This window comes from Sinocyclocheilus anshuiensis, unplaced genomic scaffold (assembly GCF_001515605.1).
Source record: "Sinocyclocheilus anshuiensis isolate Anshui unplaced genomic scaffold, SAMN03320099.WGS_v1.1 scaffold940, whole genome shotgun sequence".
NCBI classification, from domain to species: domain Eukaryota; kingdom Metazoa; phylum Chordata; class Actinopteri; order Cypriniformes; family Cyprinidae; genus Sinocyclocheilus; species Sinocyclocheilus anshuiensis.
The window spans coordinates 254,586-273,406 of NW_015549620.1; the positions used below are offsets into that span (position 1 = coordinate 254,586).

An 18,821-nucleotide genomic window follows, 5' to 3' on the forward strand; every position below is an offset into this window, starting at 1 on the left:
CTGCACACGCTCTGCATCTCTCTCTCTCTCTCTCTCTCTCTCTCTCTCATTCAGTTCAGCTCCAACAATGAACTGTTCCATTTATACACTTATTTTCACATAGCTATGAGAAGCGTTAAACATGGACGTGTACGCAGTTGCTACTGTAACGAGCAATACTTGCTGGCAAAACACTTCTTACTGTTAAAAAAATGCTATAATGCAACCATGTATTCTGCTGTATTAAAGATTTAATCAAGATAAAACAGTATATTAGAAGTTAACATAAGCAGTAGCATTTACAAATAACAGCATATCTAAAAGTATGAGACAACAACAAACAAAAAACATAGGCCTACCATTAAAAGCCATGCTTGCACAGGTTCTGCACGATCCTCTTCAATAATATCCTCTGCTTCTCAATCGGACTCAAACTGATAAGCGATATTAACGACAACACTGTTTACAATACAACCGGAGCACATGCCGCTGAGGTGAGGGGCGGGACGATTAGACGCGCACTAGAGGCGGTTTAGCCAATCACAACACACTGGGCCAGCTAACCAATCAGAGCCCATCACGTATTTCTGAGGGAGGGGCTTCATAAAAGAAGGAACTGATTAGTCCGTTTCTCAGAGAAGGGACAGAGCGGTGTGGAATAAAGGTAAATTATGTGAAAAATAATGTGTTTTTTAAAAAACTAAGCATTAACATGTTAGACTGCACCCCATAAACACAATCAAGCCTAGAAAAAAACCGAGTGAACCACCCCTTTAAGACATTTATTTGACAATGATACAGAAAAGAATGTATTTCAAATAAATGCTGTTCTTTTGAACTTTCTATTCATCCAAAAATCCTGAAAATATAAATAAATATAAAAATACACAAACTTGGCAGTGCTTAGATACTTCTTAGTACAAATAAGCGTTGCTTCATATTACTGAGTTCTATGTTATCCTCCTTTGGCTTTGTTGAATTAATAGCACCTGTCCCTGTATCCCACTTCACTGTTTCATAGAGGCCTTTGTGCATTGCGTTCACTTGCACCCCTCACAACAATATGCATATTGTTTGTCTGATAGTGTTATTTACACATGGTGCTGTTTATCTATTATGCACCAGTTGAGAGACTCCACCACCGTGATAATTGTGTTTTATGTTTTGGTTCATACAGCTTAGCCTTTGGGCAGATATTGGAATTGTACAGCTTTCCTCACCTAAAGAGTTTTTCATTAGATATTTAGGTGTTCATACATATTCGAAAAATGCTATGAAATTAGTCTTGTTTTAAAAAGATAGTCCTGTTTACTGGCCTCTCTTATGTAACAAAATAAGAAAATTTTTTAATAGAACCAGGAAGGTAAGATGGGATATATGTTGTGGTTTTACATTATGGAAATTATGGGCATTATAAGGAAATAATATTTTTTTAACTGCTCATATTTAGGGTTAGAATAAATCCTTAAATGTTTGTATTAAACTTCAGCTGCAAGATTACACTATGGACATGATAAATGATGTCTTAAATCATGTAACTTATTGAAGAGATTTTTAAATGACTTGTGATTTAGTAGTAGTTTGGTAGATAAGATGCTAGAAAAAAAATATCCCTTGCAATAAAGGAGGAACCCAAGCCATATGTAGGAATCAGAATATCATAGAGACTCATTTGAGGTAAGGTAACAACCACCAAGACCACGCTAGCATCTGCTTAACAATATCCCAAAATCATTAGCAACCATCTGCAGCTTTTTGTTTTTCGAAAATGTAAAATAAATCCAGTTACTGTTGAAAATATATGGAACAGATGTTTTTGAGAAACAAAAATGGGTCATGTCACATCTTGAGAATAAAATTTGTTGCACTTGCACTGAATTTTACTCTCACTTTTACTGAACTTTGATATTGAGAGTTTCTGCAATTCAGTTTTCAGTTTCATTTGATAGTCATTAAAGATGCATCTGAGGAGTGTGCTTGTGACCTTTGTCCTTTTACTTCTCCCGTGCGAAAGGGATACGAGAGAGCTCTGTGGGAAGCACACCTAGCAGCTGTTGAAGATGCACAGCAGTGTTAGGCCTGATCTTGGCCTCATTGTTGAGCTTCTAACTCTGAATTATTCTGTTTCATATGTGGAAGCGCTGGGCGCTGGCTTTATCAGAATACAGAATGAGTCGGCGTACGCCAACATGTCATGACAGGCTCTTTCAGGCCAGCTGATAAAAACTTAAAGGGGTCATATGATGCTTTTTTAAAGATCATTATTTTGTGTATTTGGTGTAACAGAATATGTTGACATGCTTTAATAAAGGAAAACTTGAAATTGCATCATATGACCCCTTTAACAACTGACAGATGTAACATCTCATTCAGTTTTCTTTCTATTCATGCGTTTCCTCAGTATTTATTTTCCTTTGAACATGGAAGTGGAACAAGGAAACTCTATGTTTAAAAACAAAGTTTACAACAGGAAAAAAGTCCTGAATGATGGTAATGGTAGAGATCATGTTGAAAGTATGCACATGTTGAGAATCAATAGAGTGCAGTGTACAAGCCTGTCATTACATTTTACACGCCAATATCTGACTACAGAAAATTTTGCTTAAAAACTGCAGTGTGTAATTTCATCACTTCTTGTGGCACAAAACAATATATCAAATATAATTTCAAAAACACCCATTATCTGCCATTGTTCTGGAAAAAAACAGAGAACAATATGTTAACTGAATAATGACTTAAATTTTGATCTGTTTTTCACACAGCTATCGTATGACTTCATAAGACTTGAATGTAGCAAATAAGTAATTTTGAGTACTTTATGTTTTTTTGTCCATTTTGGAGCTTGATAGTCCCTACAATCTGTTTTTATTGTATTAAAAAGAGTGGTTCAGAGATTCTTCAAAACAATTTAATTTGAGTTTTAAATGACGTGGTTGAATAAATGAAGACAGATTTTAAATTTTTTTGGTGAACTATTCCTTTTAACTGGAATTGGAGGAAGCATTTTAGCATGGGTAAAATTACACGTATATCAGCATTAACTACATCAACAAACAAATCAAACTGGGCAACAAGCCATCTAAGATAGATGTGTTCATTTGTTTGTAATGCCTGTGGGTGAGATAAAAGTAGTTCTGTGTTGCCCACTAAATGTTTTTTTTTTTTTTTTCCTTTTTGTAATCTATGACAACCTACATGCTATGGTTTGAGCAACTAATAATAGTAATATTCTAATGTCAGAAATGGGAGGCTGTTGGCTGTGGTTTCAGACACAGTTTGTCTGTTCGACAAGTTTTAAAGGCTAGTTGAACCGATTAAGTTAGGCCACCATCTTTGCCTCAACACAAGAGTTGTCTGTCAACATTCATGAAAGTCATATCAGTGTTTTTTTTTTAGTCTGAAATATTTTTCTGTGAGCTTAAAACAATTTGCCTATCTGATGCATTCCTTTTCGGGGTTCCTCAGGCCTTTGGAAATGCTAAAACAGCATACAACAACAACTCAAGCCGCTTTGGGAAGTTCATTCAAGTGAATTATCTGGAGAGCGGCGTTGTGAGAGGGTGAGTCATCTGTGTACTTCTGCCCATTTGACGTCACACACCAGAACTCCCACAGCTTCTCATCAGCTAATGTATTTTATATTATGAGGATAATGTTTATTTATAAATATTATGTAGTACTAATAATTCATGTTCATATCCCCCATACAACATTTGTTGATCTCATTCCCTATCTTTTCAAAAAGTTGGCAGAAAAAAAAACAAAATTGCATGCCATTGATCTGAATTGATCTAAAATTCCTAATACTGTTTGCTCAATGTTTTAGGGCTGTTGTTGAGAAATACTTACTGGAGAAATGCCGCCTAGTGTCCAGAGGAAAAACTGAAAGGTAAAACAATGGAAAACAATTATCTTTATCCATTTTACATTTTAATTGAAAGTGTTGGAGATGTGAAAAATGTATCACATCAACATACATTCCATGTCTGTTTGTAATCTGACCTTCAGGAATTACCATGTTTTTTACTACCTTTTGATTGGAGCCTCAGAAGAGGAGAAAGATGAGTTCAAGCTCCTGCGTCCTGAAGAATACCACTACCTCAAAGAAGTAACTCTCAGAACAGCAATCACAGACAATCAGTTTTCCCTAATAAAGCCATTATAGTTTCATTTAGGGTTCACGATGCTCTCGATTGTCTTTTGAGCAATAGTGAGATGAAACGGAGGGCAAATGGAGAATTCTTCTTAAGCCTATCAGTGTTTTTGTCCTGATAAGACACTGTAATAATCAAATTCTTTCAAGACTATATTTTCTGGGCTGACCTGTCCATCTTATTTATATTGCTATTTCTTATTACTTACTGTATGTCAACAGTTTTATTCCATTAATTCTTCACTCTTCTGCCCCTCACAGGAAATCCCAATTTCGGAGGATCAAGCAGAAATGAAGCATGAATTCAGGAGACTTCATCAGGCCATGGAGATGGTTGGTTTTCTGCCTCCAACCAAAAAGCAGTAAGTGAGAAGCGATTTCAAGTAAAATAAATATTATGATGGTGATGAAGGAATTTTATATTTATTTTTATGTTTTAGATTCAATCTGAAATTAAGTGAATTAATTATTTTCCCCAATTAAATTATTTGTGTAAGTACAGTTGCCTCATTTTTGGATTATGCTTAATCTGTAATATTTATTTAGCTCTGTTAGAACCATTACATTTACACTTAACTGTACTTTATATATATATTTATATAACCAGAACATTTGCATACGGAAACACTGCTGTTCCTTGGAAGACAGCTCAGAATTATTTAAATGTGTCAGGTCTGACGTTGCAGCATTGCATTCTGTCGTCATGGCAAAAAGAGCACAGTGCATATTGAAAGGCTTGATATATTTTCCCCCTCTGTGACAAGCACAGACTTGTACCAGAGCAGAATTCTTCATTTGTTAGTCATGCACACAGCTGGTAAATTTTCTGTAGTGTGACTTTATCCCTCTAGGACAAACTAATTAGACATCATAAATCTTATTTATACTTCTGTATTCTATATATATATATAGAATACAGAAGTATAAATAAGATTTATGATGTCTAATTAGTTTGTCCTAGAGGGATAAAGTCACACTACAGAAAATTTACCAGCTGTGTGCATGACTAACAAATGAAGAATTCTGCTCTGGTACAAGTCTGTGCTTGTCACAGAGGGGGAAAATATATCAAGCCTTTCAATATGCACTGTGCTCTTTTTGCCATGACGACAGAATGCAATGCTGCAACGTCAGACCTGACACATTTAAATAATTCTGAGCTGTCTTCCAAGGAACAGCAGTGTTTCCGTATGCAAATGTTCTGGTTATATAAATATGGTAACTAATAATTATTTATACAGTGTTAGAAATATAATTATTTAGACAAAATAGGAACTTGTTAAATTATTCAAGATCTATTCCCATGTGTCATTCAATTTGATTTGTTACCTAAAAAAGTACCAAACATTCCATTGCAATATGTTTTTTGGACATGTAATTCTTTAAGGAATTGCCTTGCAAAGAAAGTAAATATATTTTATAAATATACTTCATATTTATTGTAGTTCATTATTGATGGTCTTTTTCAGGATATTCTCTGTGCTCTCTGCCATTCTATACCTGGGAAATGTGACGTATGAGCCAAAAGTTGTTGCCGAGGGGCTTAAAGTTGGGCCAGATCGTGTCCTTTCTGCTATCTCTGACCTTCTTAAGGTACCACTGGCTACTTTAGTGTTCAATATAAATTCACTATAAGAGGCTGAACGTCTGTCCCTCCTACTGGTTAAAATTTTTTTCTATTCATTGTGGTATACAGCACAAAAACAGAATTACTTTAAATAGTAATACTCAACAGTAAACCTCACCCCACAGTTCTTTGGAAATACTGTGCAGTGACATCTATTAATTAACTGGGTCACCCCAACTACATGGCAAAGAAATGCCATCATCATTACTAACCGAAACACAAATATGCATTCACATATCATATTCAAGACATTGTAGAATAAAAAAACCCTTTAATAATTTTGATTTAATCATGATTTTTAGAGGACTCTTAGCAGGTTTTTTTCCTTTTAGATTCTTCACAATTGGCTTTCAGATTTTCCAATTGGAATCCCGGCTTACCCATTTCGCACTTCTTGAGTTGTTATTTGGAATTGTCATTTAAAGGATTTCACAATCTGTGAAAGTCTGTTAGATCAGGTGACAAATTCCTGTCATACTCTGTTTGAAAGCTTTTTTTATATAATTGCTGTTCAATTACAGGTTAAAGTGGAGCTGCTTGTGGAAGCACTGACTACTAGGAAAGCAATGACTGCTAATGACACGCTAATCCTGCCTTATAGCCTCAGTGAGGTAACTTCATCTTTTATGTGTTAGGTGGTACATTATATTGACATTTGTCTACTCTGTACCATCCATTCATTGACTAGTCATGTGTTTAATGCATATCTCTCATACTTTGTGTGAAGTCATCTGTTTGAAGAGGCCGCTCTATCCTCTCCATTTGTCTTTCTACATTTCTGTACTCTAAGAATCTGTTGACCTCATACTGAAACTGTTGTCTTCAGGCCATCACTGCCAGAGACTCTATGGCCAAATCTCTGTACAGTGCCCTGTTCGACTGGATTGTCCTGCGAATCAACCATGCTCTACTTAACAAGATAGATTTGGAAGAGTCTGTCCCGGTATGAATCCTTAATTTATACATTTAATGTATTTGTTTATATGTTATATTTTATTTACATATAACATATGTAGTTTTTATGGAAGGACTTGACTTGATCCATTCAGCTGGTGGCAAACTGAAAGCATCTGCTTAGACAATGAATTTTATAAAATATTCTCTTCCTCATAGTGCCTATCCATTGGTGTCCTGGACATATTTGGATTTGAAGATTTCAAGACGAACAGTTTCGAACAGTTCTGCATTAATTATGCCAATGAACAACTACAGTATTACTGCAATCAGTGCATATTTAAGCTTGAACAAGTGAGTTCTGATGTCTGAGTTGTACTTTGATGTCTCCTCTAATTGTGGACGGGAATTTCTGCAGCATATGCCTCAAGCTTGCATTGTGTTTTAGGAAGAGTACATGGCAGAGGGAATCATATGGCACAATATTGACTACCCTGACAATATTGGCTGCATCAGTCTCTTCAGCAAGAAACCCACCGGGCTGTTTTATCTGCTGGATGAGGAGAGCAAGTGAGTTCAATCCCATAAAGAATGGCTTTTTAGTACTACTGTATGCACTGTAATATTGGTGCATAAAATGTCATTTCCTTTAGTGGAAAGTGCAGTTACTTAATTTTACTGTGCTTTAATTCTTAAATTAAACATTTAGAATCTACTTTGCAAAAAAAGACTTAGACTAATAGAATATTAGTTTCTCTTAATGGAAAAAATTGCGCTTTTTAAGATTTTGTTTCCAAACAAATACAAAAAATACTCGCATATATATTACATGCTTTTAAAAGCATGTGCACACTGTGAAAATCCACTGAAAAAAGGTACATTATCTTCTGATCCACTACTTGAATTGTATCTTGCAAACAATTTAGTATGGATAGTACAGAATGTGAATTGTTAAGCCTTCTCTCATAATATCTTTTTATGGGGTTTCTAGTGGTCCAGTAGTTAATATTCTGAGTTATTCCCTCATTAGTTTTCCTCAAGCCACAGACAGCACTCTACTAGAGAAGTTTAAGCAGCAGCACCAGAACAACCCGTTCTTTGTGCAGACCCCAGTCCGGGTACCAGCTTTTGTTATCCGGCATTTTGCTGGCAAGGTCAAATACCAGATAAAGGTAAAGGAAAAGACCCTGAAACGATTTTTTTTCAATGGTGGGAACACAATACTAAACAGCTTTTGTGATGTTCCTGCCCTATAGGACTTCAGAGAGAAGAACACAGACCACATGAGGCCGGATATTGTTGCATTGCTTCGTAGTAGTGAGTGCAGTTACCTGCGGCAGCTGATCGGGGCTAATCCAGTGGCTGTGTTCAGGTGGGGCATCCTTAGGGCCACGATACGCACCCTGGCTGTGTTTAACGAGGCTGGACGAAGCTGGGCGGAAAAACATCCAGGTAACATTTATGCGATCTGCTAACACCTTTTTACTTAGAGCTTACATAAGTGGATTACCATTGATTTTAACATGCTTGTTTCCATATCAGATCAGGTCAGGCGCTACTCCAGGCACTCTCTTGGGGAAATGAAGAGACCCAGCACTGTGGTAGATAGGCTAAAGAGGTAAATGGACTGGATTAGTTCCTGTAGATTTGTGGCATCTTGATGGAACAGTGGATTTATGGCAAATAACAGTGTTTGTTTTATATCTATACAAATGGCCATTTAACTGCTCATAAATGCATTTCGATCTCTACACAGTCAGGGGGCTTTGATTGACTTTTCTTTTGATCGGTCTGAAGAGGGTCCACTCGAAGCCTTTGAGGACATTTTTGCAACTTTTGAAAATAAGAAGTAAGTTCACCATCACTCAAGGGTCTTTATACCAGGCTTGGAATCTTCTACATCTGATGATGATTTTCTCCTGTGAATTAAGAGTCTAACTGATTTCCTTTTTCACTGGATTCATTGTGAAATGGGTGTTTGGACTGACTAATTTCAGCTGTATACTGTCTTTATTTTATTGTGTTTGTAGTATTTATCTCCTTTCTAAACATTTCTGATTTGGGGTTGGGTTCAATCAGGGAATTGCATGCCAAAGTCCTCCAATCCCTTAAGCAGTTTGGTGGTGAAGTTCCTCAAAAGTTGCGTCTATCCACAATTTCTGTGAGGAAGTCTCGTCTCTTCTTTCAGTGAGTGGGCCACATGTTCTGTGACCATCTGTCTGTGGCGGCACCACTGCTCTCTGTTTCAGCTTGTGCTTATGTGTAATTTAATTTGAAAAAATCAACTGAAATATTCTGTCCTTTTTGTTTTGTTTTTTTCTCTTCAAAATCTTAATATTTTCAATCAAAATCTTAATTGTATGTTACCACTATCTAGGAAGAACAGGCCAAACAGACACAAGCAGCTTATTCCTAAGGTAAATTCATTCATCAAAACTTGTTGTAGTAGTTTTTGCTAAAGCAAGTTTATGAGGTACCATTTAGGATGCTATTTTTAAACCATACCGAAGGAGTGCCCATGTACGCTTGATACTTGTTGGCTGTCCAGCTCATTGAATAACAAAAAAAAAGTTAGTTTACTATTCAAAGTCATACATAGTCACAATTTATATTTGTCTACAAAGCTAATGTCAAGTATTTCAGAAACACACACATAGTAATGGCTGTTGAAAATGCAGCTTTGCCATTACAGAACAAAATATGCACAAATATATTAAAATAGAAAACAGTTATTTTAAACTGATTTTTTTTTTTCACAATATTTCTGTTTTTATATTATCATATATATTTTTATACAAATATTTGTTATATAATAAAAAATATTTTAAAAATGTTTTAGATGCCTTTAGATCACAAGATTTATGTGAATTATTGTAGAATTATAAGGAATAAATTCAGTTCAGGTATATCCAAAGTTGTACATGGGCGAGACTCACTTCAGAAAACATAAAAGAAAATGTATATTTTACTGTGCAATACATGTGTATTATTTTTTTTGGTTTAAAATATGAGAGATTGTACTAAATGTTATTCTGTTGTTTTCTGTACAGAATCTCATAGATTCACACTCTCTGAAGTTTATTATGGGCCTGACGCAGCACAATCGGGCGACCAGGTCGCTGCTCCGTCTACACACCAAGAAGAAACCTCCAAGCATCAGTACTCAGTTCCAGGTTCAATATTATTATCTTAGTGTGGAAAGCATAAGCTCTTTCATCAGAGGGCTTATAGATCGGTTTGTTCCATCTCTGTGTGAAAGCCTCTTCTGTGGTAGTTGTAAATTAGATAAAAGGTTCAGACCCCCTAAGCTGTGGGGAGGTTTTGATATGATTTGCAAGGGTTTAATGGTTGCTGATGGACGACTCAATGAGTCACATGCTTTCATGTTTTAAACTGTCCAGGCATCACTAAGCAAGCTGTTGGAAACCCTGAGGAAAGCAGAACCGTTCTTTGTCCGCTGTATCAGATCAAATGGTGATAAGGTATGGAAGAGAGCTATTGTAAGTTTTGCGATTCATCCATTTGATGTATTAGGTCAAGGATCATTGTTCTTTATATATGTTGGTGAACGTGTTTACAGAGGGAAATGCACTTTGATGATGCTCTAGTCCTTCAGCAGCTGAGGTACACCAGCATGCTACAGACGGTTCGGATAAGGATGTCTGGGTATGGAGCCAAATTCACCTTCAAGGTAATGTAACATGGATTGCTTTTTAATTAATAATTGTTAATAGGGCTCTTAATTTAATACAGTTTTAAAGTAATTTTTAACTAACTGCTTAAATAACCAATTTGTTTATGTCCCTTGACCCTTACATAAATGTGCTAATATGGCATTTAGTTTTATTGAATAAATAAATTAATTAATTAAAAACATTGAGAAGATTAAAAGCATTAAAAAGGGATAGATTAATAAACGATTACAAAATGGTTTGTAGTGGACTGTATGCCAGTAATAGGCATATATTGATTTTTTTTTTTATGTCTATTTAATGCTTTACTCGTCTGCTAAAATAATGTTCCTAGTTTCTTTTTCATTTGAAGACTTCTCAGCAGATACGGATATTTGCAATTTTTTTTAGGTTAATTTGATTGCTTAATTTGTTTTCATTGATTAATAACCCTGTTCACCCAAAAATGAAAATTTGCTGGAAATTTATTCAGGCCATCCGAGATGTAGATGAGTTTGTTTTTGAATCGGAAAAGATTTGGAGAAATGTATCATTTTTCTTGCTGTGTCGTCAGAATGAGAGTCCAAACAGCTGATAAAAACAAGTAATTGACACGACTCCAGTCCATCAATTAACGTCTTATGAAGCAAAAAGCTGTGTGTTTGTAATTAACAAATCCATCAAGATGTTTTTAACCTTAAAGCGTTGCTTCCGGCTTAAATGCAAGTCCTCTATCCATAATATTGCTTTCTTCAGTGAAAAAGTCATATTGTCTGAATCAGGAGAGAAATATACATAGATTAAGCACCGTTTACAAGCGAAAACAGTCCAAAACAGTTCTAAACAAATATGTTGGTGGATGTTTGATGCAAGAGGACAACAGGGGATGGATCCCAAACCATTTTGTAATTGGAGGAAGCGTTATTATGTATTATGGACACACATTTTGCTCGTAATATGCTGTCATTCTGAGGAGCAAGGGATGTAATGCTTTTTCCAAATCTGTTCCGATGAAGAAACAAACTCTTTTGAGTGAACTATTCCATTAATATTAGTTATTTGAAAATAATACATTTTGTAACCATGAATGCATACAAGACATGTCTTATTTAACAATGTCACTGCAGGAGTTTACAGATCAGTTCAGAGTGCTGCTACCAAAGGAAATATCAACACCTCAACAGGACATCACCAACCTGCTGACCAAGATGGGATTACCCAGCTCTAGTTTTCAGATTGGCCGAACCAAGGTTTATTTCACGTACACTCTTCACTAAAGAAATACTCACAATCTGCATTTTGTCATTCAGATACAGCTTTCCATGACTGACCATCAAACTATGTGCACAGGTGTTCTTGAAAGAGTCAGAAAGACAAATACTTCAAGAAGCCCTTCATAAAGAAGTAATGAGGAGCATCATCATCCTGCAGAGATGGTTCCGTGCCTGTTTGATGAGGAAACAATATTTGCGCGAGAGGGAAGGAATTATAACCATACAGGTACTATTCGTTTGGTTGGCCAGGGGTTGTCTAGTAATAGCCAAGTAATATTCTAACCTTTAAATAAATATAATAAATAATATAACCTTCAAAAATTTGGTGTCAGTAAGATTTTTTTTAATTAATAAATACTTTATTTAGCAAGGACACATTAAATTGATCAAAAATGTCACAAGATTTCCACTTTGCATTTCAACTTTATTTTTTTATTAGAGAATCCTGAAAAAATGTATAATGGTTTGCACAAAACAATGAAAAAGCACAGCTGTTTTCAGCACTGATAAAAATTAGAAACGTTTCTTGAGCACCAAATCTGCATATTCAAATTATTTCTGATGTATCATGTGATTCAGTTTTGCATCACAGGAATAAATTACATTTAAAAAAGAAAACTGTAATTTTAAATTGTAGTATTATTTAATAATATTACTGTTTTTACTGTACATCTGATAAATGCATTCTTGGTGAACATAAGAGACTTCATTCAAAATCATAAAAAAAACTCTTACCATCCCAAACTTTTGAGCAGTTGTGTATGCATTTAAAATGTAGTCTTTCTCTTTGTTTTAAACAAACCAATAGTGTTTAAGTCTCATCCTGTGTTAGACAGAGATGTTCCAGTTAAATGTTCTCATTTTATGTAATGCTGTTATACATTATTATGTAATTTATTTTAATTTTTAATCGTCATGAGGCTCAAACGGATTGTGGACCTGGTTGGGAAACTCGGCAATAAATGAAAATGTACTTGAGCAGATGTTTCCTCTCTCATCCCTCAGCGATCGTGGCGTTATTTGCGGCAGACATACCGAAGCAGAGCAGCTATTGTGATCCAGACTGCATGGCGAAGGTCCAAGGAGAGAGCTGAATATCTGAAGAAGCGAGAAAATCTCAAAGCACAAATGTAAGTCCAAGTTACCTTTGAGTGTTTTTTTACTTCTAGGTAAAACAATATTAGTCATTTTGATCTTTCTTTCAGATCTCAGACAGAGCTGGGCCAGTTGAACAAGACTGAGGAAAAGAAGCCAAGTCTGCCAAAGCCACAACCTCTACTGCCTGATGAATCCTGCACACCTGAACGAAAGAAGACAGAGGAGCTGAGCCCGCAGTCAAACACAGGGACCAAGCCTAAGGTCACAATACATCCGACTAGAATCACAAAGCAACTCAGCATCAATGAGGATCAACTCGTTCAAGATGATAAAGACTATATTGGCAATAAAGAAAGACAACCATCTCCTGCAGGCCTCCCTCGGCCTGTGTCTCTTCCACTGAACATGAGCCAAAGTGGTTCTGATAAAACTCAAAATAATGTACACCTACAATGTCACAACAGGACAACCAGGTTGAAGGAGAAGCCTGAGAAATGGAAGGAGAGGAGGAGGGAAGTAGCACATATGGAGAATGTCAGTGCTGAGATGCTACGACTTCAAAGCCTGAGAAAATCGGGTTTACGGTGAGTTTTGTTTTGGTCTTTTTTTTTTTAAATAAAGACTTATAAGTAAAAACTCTTTTTATGTTGTTTTTTTTATTATGTGACTCTCTGGAATGCGTGTTAATAAATCAGTTATTTTTGTATAACCACTAAACTGTATATTTGACTGTTGTACCTGAAAATATCATCAATGTTTTATGTCTCATCATTTATCTCTTAATCAGCCATGTAATGATGTATATTCAGTTGGTCATTAACACAAATTTTCACTCTGCCAAAGTTTTTCATGCCGTAATGACTGGCTGATAGTACATTATTCCTTATTTATTTGTTACTATTTCTTATATGATAGGACCCAGTCCCTGGATAATGTGTCCAGAATGAGTTCTTCAGAGTCGGACAGCTCATCCTCATCATCCAAAAATGAGGTACTGTTTAAAAATTAGTCTGTCTGTTAAATCAAAAATGTTGTGAGAGCTCCAAAAAAAAAATGGACTTTCATTTTTTTCTTGTTCCCCAAAACAGATGTATACCAATGTATACACTACCATTCAAAAGTTTTGGTTCAGTAAGACTTTTTTTAAAGAACGAAATGCATCCTTTTATTCAGCAAGGACCCATTAAATCAATCAAGAGGGACATTAAAAACATTTATAATGTTACCAAATTTTCTATTACAAATAAATGCTGTTCTTTTAAACCTTCTATTTATCAAAGAATCTTGGAAATAAAAAATACATACAGTTTACACAAAAATATTAAGCAGCACAAAAGTTTTCTTATAATATGAAATATGAAATGTTTCTTCAAATCGGCATATCAGAATGATTTCTGAAGGATTAATGGCCGCTAAAAATTAAGCTTTGCCATCACAAGAATAAATTACATAAAATATATTAAAATAGAATACATTTATTTTATGTTCTAATAATATCAGTGTAAGAGATTCTTCCAAAAACATTTTAAAAATCTTACCAACTGCAAACCTCTGAACGGTTGTGTATGTTGAGAGAATTTCAAAGATGCTGTACTGATTATTTCACAGTGTTTATACATAACTGGATCAGCTGGTACAGGTTACGTTTTGGGTTTTTTTCCCCTCATCTAAACCGGTTGGCGTATCATAGGTTATGGTTCACAACCGTAAGCATTTCAGACACAAGCGCCGGCTAGCACGTCCCCGCAGCGGGCTGAAGTTGGATCATTTGGATCTAAGCGATATGAAGTACTGGAGTTTTCCCCTACCTCCCATAAGCCCCTCCACTCCCAACCAGTCCAGTATCCGCATGGAACTGGAGACTGTGGTAAAAGACTGACCCAGTTACAACGATTACAAAGGGACCATTCGAGCTGTTGGGGCCTTGCTTTTGCACGCAACAGCTAACATACCATGAGAATCAGCATTAGCTTAATGTAGAAAGTTTCAAAGACTTCTCTTTGGAAACCAGGCTGATCCTGTTCTTGATGTTTCTGACTGGAAGCTGGTTTCTGACCTTTTTTGTTTCATTTGACACAGTACACGCACTGAGGCTGCTGCTAGGTGTGCTAATTAGTGAATATAGTAAATAAATGTAAGAAGAAGAATGTTGTGGTTGCTGATTTGCAGATGTTTTAAATGTTTGACTCTATATACCTAAAACTGGCCAATGCTTTTGATGTTTGTATGGCTTCAACGATTGGTATCATTATAGAAGTGATTTAATCATCTTTTATAGTACTAATTGGGTCTTAAATAATATCACATTCTAGAATATTTTAATCATAATCACATTCTATTTTATATTAATTTATATTAACTTTTTTTGTAACACTCACTTCCTCAAAATTGACTCCAAGCTTTAACAGCTCCAGTATCTGTTTTGTGAGGTTTTAGTTTCTTATTTATTTATTTACTTATCACAGAAAATTGTCTCACAATGGTGGATGCTGTGGCTCTGAAGAGCTTTGCCAACTAATTTAACAGTAATTTTCATAATTTTACTAATAATTGTCAGACCTTGTGCAGATTTAGCAAGACATTTTGTACAGCAATATGAAATACTGCTAAAATTCCATAACCCATAGCAAAAAAGGTCAACATGGATCTTGGAATGCAGTGTGGGAGGTTGGTGGTGGCACTAATTCGAGGAAATAAACCCACTCGATCTGCATTATCAGTGAATATTTTGGTTAGAAAACATTCTTTGCTAAATGGTTGTCAGCTAAACTGTTGTTTTGCGTCCGCTTGAATGTTGTCTTGCTTTGTCCTGAACTGTCAGTGGCTGGTTTGCTGATCTGAATGCATGACGGGACTATGGGTAACAAAGTGATGTATACACTAAAAACTCATCATTGTTATGTGTAGTTTTGATTGGAGTGATTGTCAGGCATTCAGGGTTTGGATGAGTGTGCCACTTTTTTTCTGCAGTTTCATGATAATCATTCTCATTGAGTCTCTCAACATGCTTTGGTCTTTCAGATCCAGTCACCTGTAGAATCTGAGGGGTGCATAAGTATCACAAGAAGAACAAGTGAAGTAATCGCACCGTCCAGCACACCAGAAAGGTGATCAGTGCTTTTCCATCAGCATGTTACCTTGCTGAATCTTGCTGTTCTAGCTTTTACTTGAAATATCTCAGCTAATGTGATGTTTGTTTGTTTTTGTTTTAAATCGATTTTAAACATTTTATAATACATATAAGTGTGTTGCTTGCATTTCTATTTCATTTTTTTTTTCTGTTTATATCCTGTAGGCGGGGATTCCTAAAATATTTTAAAAGGCGCCTGACACCCCAGGATGGGAATGTAACTATGGCGAAGACATTGGCAGAAAAAGAGGAGCTAGGTTAAATTATTCTCCAAGACTCACTTCATTCATTCAGAAATATTTAAATTAATAATTTATTGTATTTGTGAAATACATGCATACATAAGCTCATACATACATACAAGATATGTTGGAAAAAAAGTAGACCAGTTGTGAGTGCTTGTTCGAGTTGCAATGACTTACCTCTTTTTCTCTCATTTACCTCTGTCTCTTCGGGCCAAAAGCCAGTGGCTCTCACTCCTATTCTCCACGTGTCAAGAACTCAGCCACTTTTCCTGGACCCCGTCGCAACCCCACCATTAAAATCAGCCGAGCTACTCGTGTCCAGGAGAAGTGGAATGCTTCGCTGGACAGAGAGATCACTGACAGTAATGAACTTCACCATTTGGATGAGTTCTTGGGAAATCAGGTTTGTGTTGTTGATGTTTATTCTTCATTAGCATTTTGAAAGGTATTTCGGTTTTTGGATTTGACACCCTAGTTGTTATAAATGTTTCCTTTAGTTCCTGATAGTCCTGATCCTGATAGTTTGTTGTTAGTCATCACTTTGTACTTTTAAATACTTGATCTTATGGTGTGGTTTTGAATCCAGATGAACGATCTAAGCACCCGCTCAAAGGTACTCTCAGAAACGGAGAAAATCTTCTTTTTAGCCACCACGCAGTTCAGAGACACCATCAAAAGCATGTACTCCATATCAGTGAGTTTATCTGCACTCATCTATAACTTTACTCTCATCGTAGTTTCACAAGTGCAGTAGATAAAAAAAAAAAAAAAGTTACGTTTTTTGGCAAGTTTTTGAAATGATCCGTTTCTTGTGCCCAAAAGAATCCCAATATCGGCTATAAGGACCTGATGTCAGGTTACCAGAAGAGGGTAGCCAGTCTCGCAGGGCTCAAGAAAGCATCTGAGGTGCCGCTGGTGGTAAATCTTTTTCAGTCAGTTCTGGATGGATTTATCAGGGGGGAGCTCAAACGACTGGAGACAGAGCCTTGCAAGGTAACTTAATAAGTTGTAAAGATTGCCACAGAAGCTTAGCTTTGCTCAAATATATTTTTGAGAAGGTAAGTTATCACCAGATCCTCAAAGAATCTGGGCCTGCAGAATTCCATAGAAGACTTTAAATTTCCACAGAAATACAATTCCCAGTTGAATCAAATTTTCTAATGTTTATGAAAAACGTTTCTTATACTTACCAAGGCTACAATTATTTAATCAAAAGGAGAGTAAAACTGTAATATTAAATATTATTACGTTTTTTTGTAGAATCTTTTACAAATTAAATGTTTTGTAACTTTATAAATGTATTTGCTATCACTTTTGACCAATTTTATGCTACATAAAAGTTTTTTTTTTTTAATTATTGATCTGACCCAAACTAGTTATCATTTTTCCTTGAATTTAGCTTGTGTTTCCCTCGGTCTCATTTTCAGGTTAAGGAGAGGAATAGAAGAAAATCTAAAAGAGATAAATGTGTAAGTTATTTTCATGACATAGAAACACGTTTATATTTATAATATATGATGTGAATATTTATTGCACCTCTTCCAAAACCTTTTGTTTTGTCTGTAAGCCTGACGGCCCACTGGGTCACTTATTTAGCACATACCAGGTGACTATAATGCAATCATGTGACCAGTGCAGCTCATACATATGGGGAATGGAAAAGGCCTTCATGTGCAGCTGTAAGTATCCACCATCCTTTTCCTTAAACAATGCTAATTGACAATGGTTCAGTGGTACTTCATTTATGCTGTGTTTTCTGTTTCAGCTTGTAAAATGGTGTGTCATAAGAAGTGTCTGAGCAAGATAACTGTAAATTGCACGGGTCACTGTGACAGGAAGGTGAGCACTGCTGTCATATATTACTTTATGTAGTATTACTCCATCACATATACACCCAGTGAAATTTTTGCCATCATCTACTCAACCTCGCTAACATGATAGTGTAGATAGTGACAGAAGTTTAATTTCTATTTGTAATAAAAGATGTGTTGGATCATATAGTTAGTTTATTTGTATGTTTCCATTATTTAGAAAGAGGGTGAGCAGACCCTCCACTTTGGTGTACCGCTCTGTGCCTTGGTCCGCACAGCTGACTCTGTACCCTTTGTCATGGAGAAGATGCTGGTACATGTCGAAATGAACGGACTGTACACAGAGGGCATCTACCGCAAGTCTGGCTCAGCCTGCCGAGCCAAAGAGCTTCACCACATTCTAGAGAAAGGTGATAGTGTGATTTGATTGCTCTTTAACACCTCATTATCAGAAATTAGAGGGTACTTCCTTAAAGTAAATTTTGTTTAAAGGGGTCATATGATGCAATTTAAATTTTTCCTTTCTCTTTGGAGTGTTACAAGCTCTTGGTGCATAAAGAAGATCTGTAAAGTTGCAAAGACTAAAGTCTCAAATCCAAAGAGATATTCTTTATAAAAGTTAAGAGTCAACCACACCTACCTAAAACGGCTCGTTCTAACACGCCCCCACATGTCTACGTCACGATGTGGGAAGATTTGCATGGACGAAGCGGAGTCAAGCCCGGGGTCGTCACACGTGGTTGCCACAAGCCCGCCGGACGCTCCTTCACCGAATCCGCCGGCCGCGCCGTTCTCAAGCCCACCGCCGCTCACTCAAGCCGGCCTCCGCTCACTCTCGGCCTCCGGCCGCCGCTCACTCTAGCCTGTCGTGTGTGACGCTGTGTGTTTCGTTGTGAAAGCGAAACTACTTTGTTTGGTCTTCCAAAAGAGGACACGACC

General features: G+C 36.2%; 1 protein-coding gene across 6 annotated transcripts in view; it reads left to right on the forward strand.

The window, feature by feature from the left end:
* Nucleotides 1-18,821, forward strand: part of LOC107659404 (unconventional myosin-IXb-like) — a 32,431-nt gene that overhangs the window by 9,260 nt on the left and 4,350 nt on the right. For 4 of the 6 annotated variants that reach the window (XM_016448330.1, XM_016448335.1, XM_016448329.1 and 1 more), the window contains exons 3-34: nt 3,445-3,539; nt 3,806-3,868; nt 3,988-4,087; nt 4,394-4,494; nt 5,602-5,725; nt 6,281-6,370; nt 6,586-6,702; nt 6,873-7,007; nt 7,102-7,223; nt 7,684-7,825; nt 7,910-8,105; nt 8,196-8,271; nt 8,410-8,502; nt 8,733-8,840; nt 9,031-9,070; nt 9,704-9,826; nt 10,055-10,135; nt 10,234-10,344; nt 11,452-11,574; nt 11,675-11,824; nt 12,604-12,728; nt 12,804-13,280; nt 13,612-13,687; nt 15,718-15,803; nt 15,992-16,083; nt 16,290-16,474; nt 16,658-16,765; nt 16,894-17,064; nt 17,499-17,540; nt 17,639-17,750; nt 17,837-17,910; nt 18,103-18,292. In XM_016448330.1, coding sequence (XP_016303816.1) covers nt 3,445-3,539; nt 3,806-3,868; nt 3,988-4,087; nt 4,394-4,494; nt 5,602-5,725; nt 6,281-6,370; nt 6,586-6,702; nt 6,873-7,007; nt 7,102-7,223; nt 7,684-7,825; nt 7,910-8,105; nt 8,196-8,271; nt 8,410-8,502; nt 8,733-8,840; nt 9,031-9,070; nt 9,704-9,826; nt 10,055-10,135; nt 10,234-10,344; nt 11,452-11,574; nt 11,675-11,824; nt 12,604-12,728; nt 12,804-13,280; nt 13,612-13,687; nt 15,718-15,803; nt 15,992-16,083; nt 16,290-16,474; nt 16,658-16,765; nt 16,894-17,064; nt 17,499-17,540; nt 17,639-17,750; nt 17,837-17,910; nt 18,103-18,292 — 3,928 coding nt within the window. The remainder of the gene's footprint in view (nt 1-3,444; nt 3,540-3,805; nt 3,869-3,987; nt 4,088-4,393; nt 4,495-5,601; nt 5,726-6,280; nt 6,371-6,585; nt 6,703-6,872; nt 7,008-7,101; nt 7,224-7,683; nt 7,826-7,909; nt 8,106-8,195; nt 8,272-8,409; nt 8,503-8,732; nt 8,841-9,030; nt 9,071-9,703; nt 9,827-10,054; nt 10,136-10,233; nt 10,345-11,451; nt 11,575-11,674; nt 11,825-12,603; nt 12,729-12,803; nt 13,281-13,611; nt 13,688-15,717; nt 15,804-15,991; nt 16,084-16,289; nt 16,475-16,657; nt 16,766-16,893; nt 17,065-17,498; nt 17,541-17,638; nt 17,751-17,836; nt 17,911-18,102; nt 18,293-18,821) is intronic. The other 2 variants (XM_016448333.1, XM_016448334.1) reach the window with 2 other exon arrangements.